The 17,653-nt window shown below is 36.0% G+C and overlaps 1 protein-coding gene across 1 annotated transcript in view; it reads left to right on the top strand.

Annotated features, from left to right (window-relative positions):
* LOC132548911 (baculoviral IAP repeat-containing protein 6-like) overlaps positions 1-16,673 on the top strand; it is a 51,040-nt gene extending 34,367 nt beyond the window's left edge. The window contains exons 43-60 of the mRNA XM_060212812.1: positions 922-1,118; positions 1,261-1,408; positions 2,143-2,391; positions 2,793-2,909; positions 3,080-3,247; positions 3,394-3,545; positions 3,711-3,959; positions 4,442-4,646; positions 4,760-4,974; positions 5,425-5,625; positions 7,059-7,417; positions 8,063-8,193; positions 8,680-8,787; positions 9,503-9,717; positions 10,238-10,399; positions 12,470-12,547; positions 13,465-13,788; positions 13,989-16,673. Of these exons, the coding sequence (XP_060068795.1) occupies positions 922-1,118; positions 1,261-1,408; positions 2,143-2,391; positions 2,793-2,909; positions 3,080-3,247; positions 3,394-3,545; positions 3,711-3,959; positions 4,442-4,646; positions 4,760-4,974; positions 5,425-5,625; positions 7,059-7,417; positions 8,063-8,193; positions 8,680-8,787; positions 9,503-9,717; positions 10,238-10,399; positions 12,470-12,547; positions 13,465-13,788; positions 13,989-14,189 (3,479 nt within the window). The 3' untranslated portion in view covers positions 14,190-16,673. The remainder of the gene's footprint in view (positions 1-921; positions 1,119-1,260; positions 1,409-2,142; positions 2,392-2,792; positions 2,910-3,079; positions 3,248-3,393; positions 3,546-3,710; positions 3,960-4,441; positions 4,647-4,759; positions 4,975-5,424; positions 5,626-7,058; positions 7,418-8,062; positions 8,194-8,679; positions 8,788-9,502; positions 9,718-10,237; positions 10,400-12,469; positions 12,548-13,464; positions 13,789-13,988) is intronic.
* Positions 16,674-17,653: the final 980 nt, after the last annotated feature.

The raw sequence follows: 17,653 nt of genomic DNA, 5'->3' as shown, positions 1-17,653 counted from the left end.
TATGTCATGAAGTCACACGATTTGCTTCCCTATTTTTAAAATGCATGCACACTGACTATATAGATTAAACTTCAACAGGGGTTTTAAAGACAAATGAGAAACTGGAAAGCCATTGACTAACCATTCAGCAAGGAAATATTGTACTTAGTTGAAAAGTTATACACAACTTAACGTATGATACCTGTATTGTAGATCTACGTTACATACATTATAAGCTGACACGGCTAGGATTAGCAATTGATTTTATGTCAATATACCTATGTAATAACAACAGACAATTGAATATGGCAGTGATTAGCTAATATTCTGCTGCCCAAGCTTTGATATCAACCTCCCTGTGTCATATCATTCATTGGGCAGGCTGATTTAAATGGGCATTCTATTAATAAAACACAAAAACTTTATGCTGTTTATACTAATAAATAATTTTTAAAGTCATGTGATATCCAAATTTATTACAATAAACATTCATAGGTCATTTAAAATATATAGCAGTCGTTCCTTCATTACCAACTATATTTTGTCATGTAGTGATATGACTGACAGAATATAGTGGTCATGTTGGGAGAATTTGAACTAGATATATTTTTGGTGTTTAAAAGCTATAGGATGAACAAGTTGGCCAACATGTGATGGTTATTTATCATGTTTATGTAAACATTGACAAAATATTGATCTACATAAGAAAGCATCTTAGATGGTATAAATGTAAATACTGAGATGGTGTCGTTATTAAAAAGGAGGACTGATTTTAGAAAGCCAATGAATACAAAAATAAGCTTAATTAGAGTGCAAAATATTTATACCGATATGTCTGTATCAAAAGGTTTCTGTTCTGGGAAAGGGTCAGAAGGATGCAATTTTAATTTTCATTGATAGTGATTTTTGATGATCTACAATTTTGTTTTTGTTTTATTCTAGATAATAATCTGTGGATGACTGCAGACATAGTAGCTGCAGTTCTGCGGTTTTTCTCTGAGGTATCCTCGGAACCTTTAATGAAAGACTGGTTGGGAGGAGCAGAAGGCAATATATTCTGGCCAGCCATCCTCACTATGCTGTGCAATACCCCGGTTCAGGCCACTGCTATCAGGAAAAACTCAAATCACCACATTGAGGTTTGTTTTGAAGTATTAGACCAAAAAATGTATGGTTTTTGTTGATAAGTACACCAGAAGCAGATTTCAAAAACATCCTTCTCTTTCAGGTAAAACGTAATCTTACACGTGATAATATTTGGTAATTTAAATTGTTTTTCAGTTAATGTCACTTGAGGACAGGACATCCATCGAGACAGCAACAGTACGATTCTTTACTCAGGTGACATCTTGTCACATTGTTAACCAGCTGTTGTTTGCCAAGGTTCTGTGTGAGGTGATCAAGGAACAAAACAGCAGCTCTAAAACTGGTACGTGTTTAATACATCATTCACCTGTTATCCAGATCCAGTGAATTCACCAATATAACACTTTCGGATGCATGTCACAAGTGTGATACACTCTAGTGTCATTCATTGGCTGCACCAGTCAGAAATTGAGGGTGATTACATGATATGGGCAATGACCTTACATCATGAATTAAATGCAACAAAGTGGCTACCACTGTTTGATTTTATGTTCCACATTTTTAAATTCAAACCTGTCCGAATGTAACATTCCCGAGTTGTGTGATAAAAAGTCTATGAAGTTTGTTCTCATTTCAGATGAGATCTTCTGAAACTTGTCTCAAGGTTTTAATTGTTTACCCAAGGCTTGCAAAAGTAAAAACTTTAAAGACTCATTTCATAAAATCTCATATCAAAATGAAACCTCACTCAAGATCCTAAGTGTAACTTTGTAAGAAACATTTCTAAATTACTGTTAAGCCCACAAAAATGGACCTCAGACTTCTATCACCTTGAAAATGGGAAATTTAGATTTATAATAGAAAACATCATTGAATTGATAGTGTTTATGTATGAGATACTTATATATATTTCATTGTGTATCCCTTGGTGCACTGGGTAAGGTTTTAATCAACAGGAAATATGATATACATAATGTACCTTAAAACAATGTAGGCAGATCAATAATTCTGAAAAGACAAATTTATTCTGAAATCTTGTGAACTCACTGATATTCTGTACCTAATATCTTACTTCAGGTCAAGTGTGCAGTAATTTTCCACTATCCGGATTTACTCGCTGCCTGTTCCTGCAAGCTTTATTGGAGGATGAGAAGGTGTTGGTGGCACTTCAGTTTAATCAGCAACAGCAACAAGATCAGCGCATACAATTCAGCACCAAAAATATTAATCCTGTTGAGCATCCCAAATACTCTGGAGGGCGCAATTACCACACTATGGTGGTTAGTCTACACACGTCCTGTTCAGATCTCCTGCAGAAAGTGTCTGGTGAGTGATCTTCAAGTTATTTTCAATGCCTCTGATGTGATTTCATCAATAAATGTCTAGCTTATCTGAGCCAAGATAGATGTAATGCGAGAATGGATATTTTTCTAGATATTGATTAATATACCTGTTCTGATCTCTTACAGTAAGTTTGAATTATTAATGAATGCCATTCTTACCAAGGCAGATGTAATATGAGAATAGGTATTATTTCTAGATATTGATTAATATACCTGTTCTGATCTCTTACAGTAAGTTTGGATTATTAATGAATGCCATTCTTACCAAGGCAGATGTAATATGAGAATAGGTATTATTTCTAGATATTGATTACAATTACTCAGAAATAAGATCAAAGTAGAAATCTAGTTTTTTTTTTATGGAATATTTTCCTGGTCATACAGATGCCCCAGGTTTGGCTGGACAGTTCTTGGAAAAGGCAGCAGAGAAATCAGACGAGTCAAAGCGAGAACTTAGTGGCTCATGTTCAACTGAAATAGCAGAGTATATTACGACTGTTGGTAAGGACATCTGTCTAAAACTAACAAATACTTTTAATCAAGTTGAAAATTGACTCATTGATTTATTCATGTTTTGAACAAAAGTAGTTGCAAGTTATGTTAAATGTCAATATTTGTTGTATGTAAAATGCACCATAATCAAACTCAAGATCTTTGTGTGCTCTGTGTAGCTAAAGGACAGGCTGCCAAGGAAAAGAGAGCTAAGGATGATCGACCAGAATCCAGTAAGTCAGTCTTACCTCCACGACCACCCACACGTAGAGGACGACACACAGCAGATGCAGTTACATCACAGCTCTTTTACCCAACTATGTCTCTCTATCACCCAAAACTACCTAGTAAGTAACCTTGAATCATTTAAACTAACAGCATTAAACAACCTGTTATCAGTCTTGATAAAAGCAATTAGTGTTTTGGAGAAAATAATTTACAGAACGATTATGGCTGTATTACTTTATTTACTGATGTCTCTTTTTGTTTATAGATAAAGCATTGCCTAGTGATTTGACACTGTCCCAGCTACTACAGATTTTACACCAGAGAGGAGATCAGGAGGGACACTCTGTTCTCCAGTTTAATGTCAAAATTGAGTCAAAGAAGAAAGAAAGCACTGTTCAAGATGCTCGTAAGTTTGAGGTTGGGTTAGAAAATTATGATAGCTGTTAACTTTAGAAATGAAATATTTTTGTAATCTACAAATTTATATTCATGTTCGATATATAAACAGTATTCATAGCTTAAATTGATGACATCACAACACTACTTTTCACAGGTTGTAGTCCCACAGCTGATTGGACAGAGTCTGATGAAGATGTAATTCCAGATGAGACACTGTTGTCTGTGTCTTCATTCCCAACGGCATTACAAGTGTTTGCTAGTGTAGGGGGTTTAGCATTGCTGGCAGAACACTTGCCACTGCTCTACCCGGAGATCTCCCGCCACCCAACTCAAGACCTGATTAACACCAACTATGGCAGCAAAACCATGTCCAACTCCAGTGAGCTACTCGACTGGGTTACAGTGGAACCATTCCCAGAAGATTTTTATGAAGTAAATAATTAATATAAATTGAAAAAAATATTATTATAAGGATGTTTGTACAACTGGTAGTTCATGCTAACATCATTTTTGTTACTTTTATAATACTAGTTACAGAATAAGATCTTGGTTTACACAAGTAAGACACTACAATGTAAATAAAACAGTATCTTCATTATATGTGCAGGAACTTGTTACATTTTAGCAGCTTTCATGATCACTGTGGTAAGATACAGATTCCTAGCTAAAATCTTACTATTGCTAATGGCAATTGATGTTTTTAAAACGAACTAACCTTGTGGAGTAAATAAACCATCTGCAACCGAAACTTGATAATACATTTAGAGCACAGATGAAAAGAGTGCTATACAATTGTATATTATCATTTTTAAGATGGGTGATGAAAAAGGAATGTTCATTATCGAAATTAAGTGGGATTGTAACAAAAATGCATGTGAAATCAGATTTCACTGGTTGGATGTTCTTGTGTACAGCTGTATGAGCCAGTGTCTCCTGCACCAGCAGTGTCAAGGGCAACCAACCCATCAGTAGCTATGCCATCTATTCCGCCACATTCTCTGGTTGCCTTTGGTCTATTTCTGAGGCTACCAGGCTATGCTGAGGTGCTGCTGAAAGAGAGGAAGAAGGCCCAGTGTCTACTCAGACTGGTACTTGGAGTCACAGATGATGGGGATGGAGGTAACTTGATTGTCTTTTCATCTGTGTTTGGTTTTGGTCTTGGACATTATATTAATTACCTCATTTATCATACAGCTTCTTTTGACATGATTATTATTATGATTATTTCACAGGTCATATCTTGACATCAGCCATAGCTGGCTCCCTCCCAACCTTACCTTTCCTAGTGCTGAAGACACTTTATGACAGCACACCCCTTACAACTGATGATGGAGTTCTGTTGAGGCGTATGTCACTTGAGATCTGGGTGATCCACCTGATTCTAGCCTGTTTGTCAGTCCTCAGTCACCACATCCCACGGACATCTGTGCCAGGTTTCCAACAGGAGGTACTATCCAAGTTGTTTTAAATTTTCAGTACTTAAAAGGCTCTGTGTTTAATTCATTGAAAAACTCATGCATTTCTCTTGCATCTTCCTTTAAACTGATTTCTCTGTAAATTCCAAGCAAAAATGTAATAAAAACCAAACCAAGAGAATTGGATTATATTGACTGCCACTTGATATGCCTTTGAGTTCACAAGCGACTGTAAATTTTTTCACTAATTTTCAATCTTTCGATGCTTACAATGAGTTCAAGTCAGACTTGAAAAAAAATTCTTTAAATGATTCCACTACCAGCTAGAAACTGGTATTTGCTGAATTCAATATAAGTACTAGTTTACTATGTAGTGAGACCAAGGAACCAACATCATATCAGCTCTTTATAGGGAACAAAATAATTAAAGTGTGTTCTGTACGTAAGAGTGAATTGTGACATCAGGTAATTATGTTCTTCAGGCCCAGATGATATTGTCTGCCATGCAGACTGCTAGCACACCCACTGTGAACTCTGTGAGCCATTCATCAGAGGAGAAGTCTCAGCAGTACTGGGCTAAGGGTACAGGCTTTGGCACAGGCTCCACCACCTCAAGCTGGGATGCCGAACAAGCTCTTGTCCGCCAGAAGAGTGAAGAGGAACATGTGGCCTGCTTGCTACAGGTAAACAAGATTACTTGTACCGCATATTCTGCTTTCCATTATATAAAACTTGTTATGGTTGATGAATACCGATCTGTCATTAGCATTCCATTGTCATATACAGTAAAACTTCGATGTGTCGAAGTTCAAGGGACCGTCGAGAAAGCTTCGACACATCGGGACTTCAACTCATGAATGGTGACCGTCTAACCACAAAAAATACACCTGATGTGTATTGTGTCCGTTTGTCTTATATGCAGAGTCCCTTATCAATCAATATCTTGTGTTGATCGCTCGCATAATTTATCAAACATCCGAGAAAGGAAAAGAATTCATATGAATTTTAACATGTTCATTATAAAGAAAAAAGACATCAAATAACAACGAATAACAATGCAACATACCACTTTCATAGAATCATTCATACACAGTGCAGCATGGTTGTATCGGAGATGAGAGTTCGGTTCACTTCCGGTATGTTTATCTTACTGATTTCGAAAAGGACGTAACAACATCCATACGTAACACACATGTAAGAATGCAAGCACAATATACATTACATATCTTAGCACTACATCGCAATGCAATATTTTCTTTAAATCCAAATTAAACAAAGAATGAACAACAAATTATATCTTACGCACTAATAGTGTCCGGTAGTGAAATGAAACGATGTCCTGAAAAAAAAATCACTAATCTCAATACAGGAATCAGTCATGTTGCTCCACCGCGTCGCCTGTGGACAAACAAACAATCAGGCCATAATCACACCACTTAACGGTTAATGACTTGAGAATACAGCTTGTGTAGACAATCAGACATGGTCAGTGATTATTGTCACTTTGTGTCTAGCACTTGCCTGGCCATTGTTCACGCTTCCGCCGAGGTGTGAAAACTGCCATGGGACACTCATACAGGTAAAATTTTTGACTTTGATTCATGTGTTGTGATTTCTTATGGTTTCTTAACCATGGGACTGGGAAAAAAGTTCGAATTAGCGAGAACTTCGATTCATAAAAGTTCGAGTCATAAATGTGAAATTAGTAGTATTATATAGGGGAAAAAATCGGGACTTGGCAAAAAGTTTGACACATCGAGAAATTCGACTCATCGAAGTTCGACTCATCGAAGTTTTACTGTAGTAGGCTATTCAAATCACACCACTTGCTTGGTCTGTCAGTCTGCAAAGAAATCTTGTTATTGCTATTTCTAAAGGAGTACTTGATGGATCTTTCCCAGTTTCATATGGGTGTAGGCCCATGCACAGGTATAAACCGATTCCCAATGTTAAGGCCTAAATATTAGTCCTATATTATCAAGTGAAATATAAATGTATGTGAAGTAATATTGTTTCTACATGACTTTAACAGTTAATCAATGAACTTGTACTTCACTTAGACTTGTATCACAATCAACTTATTGTAATTTTATGTCATTATCTTGGCAACTTGTAGGTCCTGGCAAGCTATGTGAATCCAAGTGGTGAAGTGCCCAAAAACTTTGAGGAGTCTGATTACACAGCTCCCTCTGAGAAGATGCTCCTGCCTCCCAATATTCCTGAGTTGCTGGGTCAGTCATGCCTGGTACCAGCCATCTCATCATACCTCAGGAATGACTCTGTTCTTGATATGGCCCGCCATATCCCTCTATACCGTTCACTTCTGGAACTTTTACGTGGCATTGCAGTATGCCCGTCTCTTGTGCCACTTTTGCTGCCACTAGACAAAGAAAACAATACTGACTCGACAGCAGCTGTTGGAATTTTGCTTGACAAAATGAGAGTGTGTGTTGACACCTATGCTAGCCGCCTCAAGTGAGTAAAACTTGCTCTGATTTTTATCCTCCCAGAACCTTTTTAGGGGAAGCCTATAGTCTGTCCATTTGTGTTTGTAGCTTTGACCACAGTTAAGCAAGGATCATTGGTCATACGAAGGCAATGTATAAAACTTCAGGGCCTGCAACCAATAAATTACAGATAGTGCCCTATGTTACAATTTAGTGTAAAGAGAACAGCTGTAAATTGCTTGCATTTAAACCTTGGCCCCTCTAATACAGAGTTACCAACTTTTATCAAAATTTGTTGCCATAAACTGAACTTTGCTTGCATTAAAAGAAGGGTCATGAAACTCTGTATTTACATTGGTTATATGAAGAGGATATACAGTGTACCGAATTCAGTACACCTTAACACCTTATTAACAGAATTATTGCCCTTTGTTTAAATTCTGCGTTCAATAAAGTCCTTCTCGGGTGTATATATTGATCCTTTTCAGGGAACATTCATCAGTTTCAGTGATACTCCTGTCTTTTTTAGGCATTGTTCAACCTTTTCTCATTTTGAAATAGAGCTTGATTCTTTACAAATGAAATTTTGCATTATAAACATTATAATCTAACTTTGAAAATGTGAAAGCATACAAGTGTTGCAATTGTATGTAATATACTTGTTTCTGTGCAGGTCCAACAAGGGTAAGAACGGCCAGTCTGGGGATGAGGAGGAGAATGAAGGGCTGGCTTTACTCATACCTAACATTCAGGAGACTGCACATATAGTCAAAGTGGCTACAGAGAGACTGCAGAAGTCCACAGGTAAGTCTTAGCTAAGAAACTGATATTGTACTGTACGTTATGCAAGCCTAACCTTTGAAATAGTGTTCTACAAATATATTTTGTATCTTCAATTTTGGATATGTTCAGAGGATTTAGAGTATGATAACCTTTCTGTTTGGAAGACTTCTCATGACAACATATTTATTGTTACACAAACAGCCTCACTGACTAAGATGCTATGCAGAGGGCCATCATAGACACCATTAGTTGTGCTTTACCAAATTGTGTTGTCAGCTCTAGTTGTTTAAGCTTTCAACATTGCAAAAAATTGTAAGTCTAAACTTAATTTCATAACCGCAGGAAGTTCGTAAGTGTTGCGTGACTTCAAATGTACATTTACATGTATTTTGACATTACACCAAACCAGGGAGAATCTAAAATGTAAGCTGTGGCTTTAGTGCAGATCAATTTGCATCAGACATTTTCTCAATGATACCAAGATTTAAACTATAAGCTTTTTTGTAGAGTGTGACAACAGTAGTATGGATAGTGAAGAAGCAGTCCTGGACATTCTGTCAGACAAGGAAACCCAGGACAAAAAATACATTGAGGCCATGAAAGCACTCCAGTTTGGTATGTTTTACTGACAATTCTCCATGTATGAATACTTATAAATATAGGAATATCAAAATAAAAATTCTAAAAAATAATTTTATCGTGAGAATGTTGGTCGCTATTAAGGAGGATTTAAACAAGAACAGCGTTACTTTCTTGTGATAATGTTGGTCGCTATTAAGGAGGATTTAAACAAGAACAGCTTTACTTTCTTGTGATAATGTTGGTCACTATTAAGGAGGATTTAAACAAGAACAGCTTTACTTTCTTGTGATAATGTTGGTCGCTATTAAGGAGGATTTAAACAAGAACAGCTTTACTTTCTTGTGATAATGTTGGTCGCTATTAAGGAGGATTTAAACAAGAACAGCTTTACTTTCTTGTGATAATGTTGGTCGCTATTAAGGAGGATTTAAACAAGAACAGCTTTACTTTCTTGTGATAATGTTGGTCGCTATTAAGGAGGATTTAAACAAGAACAGCTTTACTTTCTTTTGATAATGTTGGTCGCTATTAAGGAGGATTTAAACAAGAACAGCTTTACTTTCTTGTGATAATGTTGGTCGCTATTAAGGAGGATTTAAACAAGCTTTACTTGCATCCATTTTAATAACCAGCTAATCAGTTTGCAATTAAAATACACTAATATTAATCATTTATGGAATTAATGTCGGATATATAGACAGTTCTGTAAAATGTACTAGGTTATCTGGAAGTTGTCTGTTTTCTACAGATACCTCAGAATTGGTAATAGATGATGGTACTGGGATCAGATTTACATCACCTCACCACTACGAGAATAATGTTAAAGCTGCAGGGGAAATCAATAACCCAGCCCGTACACGTCGCCTCGCTCAGGAGGCGGTCACTTTGTCTACCTCACTGCCCCTCTCAGCTGGTAGCTGTGTGTTTGTCCGGTGTGATGAGGAACGTCTGGACATTATGAAGGTAACCCTCCTATACTTATTATACTGTAACTTATGTTGATTATTCAGGTTTTCATTCAGATAAGATTTTGAAATATCAAAAAAAAAGTAAGCAGAAATGATTTCTTTCAGATAAAACAAATCAGTAATACTTGTCCTAATTAATCATAATAAACCAGTTACATTACATGACTATACACCCACCTCTCTACTGAGACAGGGGTATATAGCCTACCTCTGATTACAATTTGGTCATGACTATACACCCACCTCTCTACTGAGACAGGGGTATATAGCCTACCTCTGATTACAATTTGGTCATGACTATACACCTACCTCTCTACTGAGACAGGGGTATATAGCCTACCTCTGATTACAATTTGGTAGTCATTAGTTTCTTTACAGATCAAAGGTCATATTGACAACTTTTTCAAATAAAAAGCAGGTGTACAATGTATCTCTGACATGGACCTCTGCATAAATTTGCTTCACTGTGGTTTAACATACCTTCTGCGCATAAGATTTCAGTATTTGGCTTTCAGGTGATGATCACTGGTCCTGCTGATACTCCCTATGAAAATGGCTGCTTTGAGTTTGATGTGTACTTCCCACAGGATTACCCAAACTCTCCACCATTCATCAACCTAGAAACTACTGGAAACCACACAATTAGATTTAATCCCAATTTATACAATGACGGCAAGGTAAGACAGGTCTTGGTTCATAAGAGTATTGATATTTTAGATCATCATCTTGAGATGTAGGGCTGTTGGAATTGCTATTTGTCAGTTGTAAGTTTTTCTGTTTTTAAACAATTGTTCTTATTGTTATTTTTGACTGGTGGATTATCCCATTTGGCCCCTAGTTGTATATGTTATGTTTTTGTCCCTCTTGGCCTGAGTTGTACATGTTCTGTTTTTGTCCCTCTTGTCCTGTGTTGTATATGTTCTGTTTTTTTGTCCCTCTTGGCCCCTAGTTGTACATGTTATGTTTTTCGTCCCTCTTGGCCTGATTTGTACATGTTATGTTTTTTGTCCTTCTTGGCACGAGTTGTACATGTTATGTTTTTTGTACCTCTTGGCCTGAGTTGTATATGTTCTGTTTTTGTACCTCTTGGCCTGAGTTGTATATGTTATGTTTTTTGTCCTTCTTGGCCCGAGTTGTATATGTTTTGTTTTTTGTACCTCTTGGTCTGAGTTGTACATGTTATGTTTTTCATCCCTCTTGGTCTGAGTTGTACATGTTATGTTTTTTGTACCTCTTGGCCTGAGTTGTACATGTTCAGTTTTTGTCCCTCTTGGCCTGAGTTGTACATGTTCTGTTTTTTGTCCCTCTTGGCCCCTTGTTGTACATGTTATGGTTTTTGTCCCTCTTGGCCTGAGTTGTACATGTTATGTTTTTCATCCCTCTTGGTCTGAGTTGTACATGTTATGTTTTTTGTACCTCTTGGCCTGAGTTGTACATGTTCTGTTTTTCGTCCCTCTTGGCCAGAGTTGTACATGTTATGTTTTTTGTACCTCTTGGCCTGAGTTGTACATGTTATGTGTTTCGTCCCTCTTGGCCTGAGTTGTACATGTTCTGTTTTTTTGTCCCTCTTGGCCATAGTTGTACATGTTATTTTTTTTGTACCTCTTGGCCTGAGTTGACATGTTCTGTTTTTGTCCCTCTTGGCCTGAGTTGTACATGTTCTGTTTTTTGTACCTCTTGGCCTGAGTTGTATATATTCTGTTTTTGTACCTCTTGGCCTGATTTGTATATGTTATGTTTTTTGTACCTCTTGGCCTGAGTTGTATATGTTCTGTTTTTGTACCCCTTGGCCTGAGTTGTACATGTTATGTTTTTCGTCCCTCTTGGCCTGAGTTGTACATGTTATGTTTTTTGTCCCTCTTGGTCGAGTTGTACATTTAATGTTTTTCGTCCCTCTTGGCCTGAGATGTGAATGTTCAGTTTTAGGAAAGTTGATGTTCTTAATTGCTATTTTTCAGAAGTACTGATTGAATCTTTCTTTTGATTTCACATGATCAATTTTGAGTCAAACTGTGATGGAACTTGGATTTGTCACTTAAAGCTTACAGTCATTGCTATTTCAGGAGAAGCACACAATGGACCATTCTCAAATTTCCTGTTTTTTGTCTATAACATTCACTATGTACATTGGTGCTTGTATGCTCCACATTGGTCATTTGTCTGATGATGGTGACCGTCAACAAATATCTTCTACTGGTTTTGTTATAAGAGTGGAAATAATTTTCATAATTATGTTAATAGTATGCTTATGTATGCATAATTATGTATTCTTTATCTTATTGGATAAGTTTGATAAGCAAAATTTTTTTCCCATTATTTACAGAGTTATGGCCATTGGTACATTTGCAAAATAGGTTTCCGATTGATAACTCGTGAAAGTTTTTATAGATTAATTGGAAACTTCATATGAAGGTTTATTACAAAAAAGGTTTCTGCTCAATAACTGATGTAATAACAATTAAATGGAATTATCCGCCTGAAATTCATCCAGTTATGGTTGCTCAACTTAGGATGGGCATATTTTTGTAACGCTTGCAGAACTCTTATTTTTATCCTGGACTTGTACTCCCAGAGAAACTATTGCCTTGATGTCTCGTTCTATTTTGTGGCACTTTTTCTGGTATATATCTCATACTTACAACTGCCAGGCTTTTTTTATGCAAGTACTTCTCCAAATAGCACAGTAATGCATACTGAATTTGGAGTATATGCTTAATGTTATTGATGTTCATTGTCACATTGTTTAGGTTTGTTTGAGTGTATTGAACACATGGCATGGTAGACCAGAAGAAAAATGGAATTCCAACACGTCTAGCTTTTTACAGGTAAACAGAATATTTTCTCCAATGCTTCAGTCCCCAGTCTTCCTGTAGTCTAGAATATCACCACAACACTCTGATGTCAGCACTCCTGACAACATGGAAAAGTCACATTTTGATAAGTTGTAGACAATGTGTTGTGAGTCAATTATAAAATCTTTATGTAGTAGCTGATATTTACTCGTCTAATTCCACTTCCAAAGAACATTTGATCTCAGAATCTCAAAAAATCAGTGGATCAAAACAGATATGACTGGACAGACTTATGCATTAACTTCAAGAGCATCTGCTGGATATGACATCAATGTCACTATTTTGAGAAACTCTTTGTCTCCAGCATATTTGTATACTTGATGAATTCTTGTTTCAAGTTTTCAAGCCAGATTCAATTTCAAGGTTGACAATTGCAAATCAATACTCATCAACATTATTTATGTAATTACTGACTTGAATTTTCAAAATCATTCTCAGTTTTTTTATTAGATACTTGACATGCATTGTGAAAACTTACAGTTTTCTTCAAAAATATTTCAGGAAATAGTTCAATTTGAAAGTTATGTATGGAAAATAAAGGTTGCTGCTACTTTTTTTTTTATTTATGAAGCAACTACTATCAAGATTTTGACCAGTGAAACACTATCATTCCTTAGAATTGAGTTATAAAAGGCAGCTATTACTATTTCATACTTTGCATTAGTACATTGCCCGCATCTTCCAGGCAAAAGATTCCTTGAACTGGGAATTAACTGGACAGCAGATTCCTGTTGCTGTATTGAGTCAATGTATTACCACTGTTTACTCAGATGTTCCTTTCATTCAACTTTTTAAGAGTATTCTTCATAAATATTGCATTAGTCACGCAAGCATCAATGCTTGTGGTAGGTATATATTATGCACTTTTTAATATTTTTTTTGTGGTACAGGTGCTTGTGTCCATACAGTCATTGATATTGGTATCAGAACCATACTTCAATGAACCAGGTTATGAAAGATCCCGTGGGACAACCTCAGGGACTGCTAGCTCAAGAGAGTATGATGCTAACATCCGACAGGCTACTGTTAAATGGGCAATGCTAGAGCAATTACGCAACCCAACACCTTGCTTCAAGGAAGTGATCCATCGCCACAACTGGCTCAAACGGCATCATATACTGCGCCAGTGTGAGCTTTGGATAGCTGAGATGGAGTCGTATTGTAATGACAAGAGAACAGGACGCACTATAGCCCACAGCACCCTTGCTCTTAAAGTATGTGTATCAGGCCATGATTCTTAAGCAGGTCAACATTTTTGTAGAAATCAATTCAAGAATTATTTGAAGTTACACTTTAGCAGATTTGATAGTGCTTAATACATTTGGGATAAAAGACTAAGAGAATTGTGTCTTTTTATGAATTCAATTCCGTACTTGATATATATGTCTTTTTTTTTTCCCCCAACACTACTTAGCGACACTACAACCAACTGCGAGAAGAGTTTGCCAAGATGAAACCTCCAGAAGGACTAGAGGAAGAGGAAGCAGATATCGATCCCAAGGGGAAACAGTATCAGACAGACACCACCCTCAATACCTCTGCCTCCACAGGAGATCTGGAGGCAGCTGTTGCGGGACCCTCCACCTCCCAGACTGATCCGTGTAATAACATGTGACAGGGGTTGATTGTATAGGATTGTACAGGACAATTGACCAAGCTACTCGCTGTGTGATTAGTCAGGAAGTATCTCCTGATGTCTAGCACTCCAGTACTTGGTCCCATAATGATAATGGAAGCAAGCAGTGGAAATTGATATGATTCTGACAGTTCCTAATAAATACCAGAAATTGATGTTACCAGGCAGAAAACTGGAGTCATCACCAAAGATGTTAATGATGCAGCGAAGTGCAGGGATATACAATAAACTGGTTTGTGACCAAAACAACATCAACCATAATATAATCTGCTACAAAATCCTGGATGTTTGTACAGCTAATAGCACTAATGATGTTCAAATAAGGATATTATCCCATCACGAAACTATATCTGGAGCATGGGCAATATTTATTCATTGTCATTAAACTTTTCAACAGATGAAAGGTTCTGTCATGAGTTTTTCAAATTATTTATTTTACTTTGACAGAACAATAACGTTAGGTATATGATACTAACGTAAGATCAATATTTTATTTAATATTTTTTGTGCTGAAATTGTATGTAGTTGATAAGTGCGGACATTTTATACCGTACTTTATTCTGTGTCACACTAGCAGGTATCTGCTATGTGATAGATTTATGGTTACATTGTGTATTGTACTAATATGATGGAGTTGACCACATGGCAGTTACTGTGACTGAAGCATTTCTGCAAATGGCCAAACCTCTAATTTATGTTATATATGTATTTTTCACTTCTTCAAGTGTGTGTGGTTTGTTATCAGTGCTTACAATGCTAGAAAGCTGTCCCAAAAACTTGTGGTGAGGAGTAATCTGTCAGACAGGCACTGTAAGTGCTACCCCACACTTTGGCTTCAACTGGTACGATTTGTGATATAGTCATGCAATATTGTGATATTTTCATGAAACATGAGTGTGAAAGTCATGGAATGCATTGCTTATATTGACGAGAGACATTGTGATTATCTAGTTGTTGGATGTTGTGTCTGTAGTTAAGAATGATTTTGTTCCCACCATTGCTGTGTCCAGACAATGCCAAATTGATAATAAACCAGTCTTTGATAATAATGATAAATCAGAATCCTTTGATATTTGTGCTTTATGTGTGTATTATTACCTTGTGGAGCCAGATTTACCATTATCCATATGGTTTTGATTTTATATGGCATGCCCATGTCTTTACAAGTTTATTTTGTGTGTGATTCAATGGTTTTACAATCACTCAGATTTCAAAAAAGAATTCTTTTCTCTGTTTTATTAAATGTTTTCTTTCTCATCCTTTTTCAGTTGAAGCCTGCACAATATTTTTAATTTGTAAGATGATGTCTTGTTTACTTTTTTACATCATGACAGTATTGATGATAAACACTTACTGTATGTGGTCACTGGGGACCTCGTTTTATGTCAGTCACCAGGATACAAACCCAGTAATTGTATTCTTGACTAATACACAGACACTGGTAAGTTTGTCTTTTTTTTCCCTTTTTTTTTTAATTGGATGTGTTTAGTGTATAATGTTATACATTTCATTTTATGTCCTGGCCTGTTTCAGTGATGGAATTAAAATAGGCTTGGAATGGGTTGAAGGGGATTCCAAAGTGTGAAGTCTGGAGACAATACATGTAATTGTGTGGAGTGGCTATGATAAAGGATTTGGGAGCTCTTGTTGTTACTGATTTATCTGAGATGTAAAGCAATCCTGATAATACGATAGGAAGTAGCTTTATTTTTTGCTGACCATAAGTGATGGTGATCAGGTTGTAACACACACACTCCCCCCCCCCCCCCCCCCTTTTTTTTTTTTTTTTTTTTTAGATTCCCCTACTTACTCTTCTTTGTTTCTGGCAAATGATATCTTTTTTTATATATTTTTTTTTTCTTGATATACAGGAGTATTCCTGATTACATATTCGGGTAACTTTTTCTCACATTTCATCCTTAGTTGTTTGGAAAACTGTCCATGTGAATTATTTTCTGGGCAGCTGTACTTTTTTTGAATGTATGAGCTAATTTATAGACTTTACTTTGATTGGGACAATTTGAGGTCTTGAAGTCAAATTCAAGCTTGCAAGTAAAAGTATTGAAATAGTAGAAAATGATTGTGTATGATATTTGATTATTACTTTTCTTTGATTTGACGTCATTTCCTCAAAAATGTCCTAAATTTGTTGTAATTGTTTTCATTAAATTGTTGTCTGTGGCATGTTGACTATATAGAATATAAGTATAAAGTGTATTGTTGTTGTTTTATATCTGTCGTTATACTGGACTAATTCATTGTCGACTGTATACACTGCTATGATAGTAAATGGGGTAGATGTCGGAGTGATTGAGTAGTTGTGTGTGGATGTGTCTAGAGTGATAGTTGGTGTGCTCTATCTGTTAGTAATAAACAGGGATGTTGAAAGTAATAATCTTTACTAAGGTTAATTTCATCCCCAGATTGTCTTCATTTTAATAAAAAGAAAAAAATTGCAATGTTCTTGCTGAATATTGTGTTTTTAGTTCTAAAGAATTAAATATTACAGAAATTACAAGTACAATTTTTACACACAAGTCAAGTGTTCTTGTATTTATTGAACTGATTGATCTTCAGAGGAAACGGTAGTATAATACTTAGATCATAAATTTCAACAGAGGTTTTGATGTTTGGGGAATATGAATATGCATACTTTATATTCTCAACAATTAATTAATTATCATAGATCTTTATTTGATGTCCAAATAGCCAATATCTCACTTACCTTTAGCTCAGAAGTAATAGTTTGACAATGGGATTGATTCCATTGTAATTTACAGAGTTATGGACCTTGAAAATGCAATGACTTGAGTAAATGTAAACCGATTTTGAGGAAACATGGTGTGCAGCTTTATATTGACAAGATCTTACATGAGTATGGCATTACCTATTGGATTGTAATTTACAGAGTTGTGGCCCTTTGATATTTTACCACAAGTGGACCTTGTGAACAGGATGACTTGAGTAAATATAAATCTGTTTTGATGAAACTTGCTATGCAGCCTTATGTCAGGAAGATCTGCGATGAGTTCGACCATACCTATTTTTGTTGTACTTACAGAGTTATGGCCCTTCGCTGTTTTACTACTAGTAGACCTTGTGAACAGGATAAGGGAATACATAACAAATACATTTTGATGAAATTTATTTCACTTTACTAGCGACTTTCACAAATATCTAACCACTATACTAAACCAATTGAGGTTTGAATAGCAGAGTGTCAATACATGGATACATTTTATGGCATTAATTGGACGTTAAAAAAAAGAAAGATGGATGCATGGATCTTAAAAAAGGCAAATGATAAACTTAGAGAATAGCTGACCGACTTACATTTATTATACACATCATTTGCTGCCTTTATTCAGTACATTTTTATGATTGTAAATACACAAATGGAGTATAGTGATCAATTCACTGCTGCAGTCAGCCTAATTTTCATA

This window comes from Ylistrum balloti, unplaced genomic scaffold (genome assembly GCF_031769215.1).
Source record: "Ylistrum balloti isolate Yb309-2 unplaced genomic scaffold, AGI_CSIRO_Ybal_v1 Utg370034, whole genome shotgun sequence".
NCBI classification, from domain to species: Eukaryota; Metazoa; Mollusca; class Bivalvia; order Pectinida; family Pectinidae; genus Ylistrum; species Ylistrum balloti.
The sequence above is the reverse complement of the archived record's forward strand: the minus strand, read 5'-3'. Positions and strand labels throughout refer to the sequence as shown.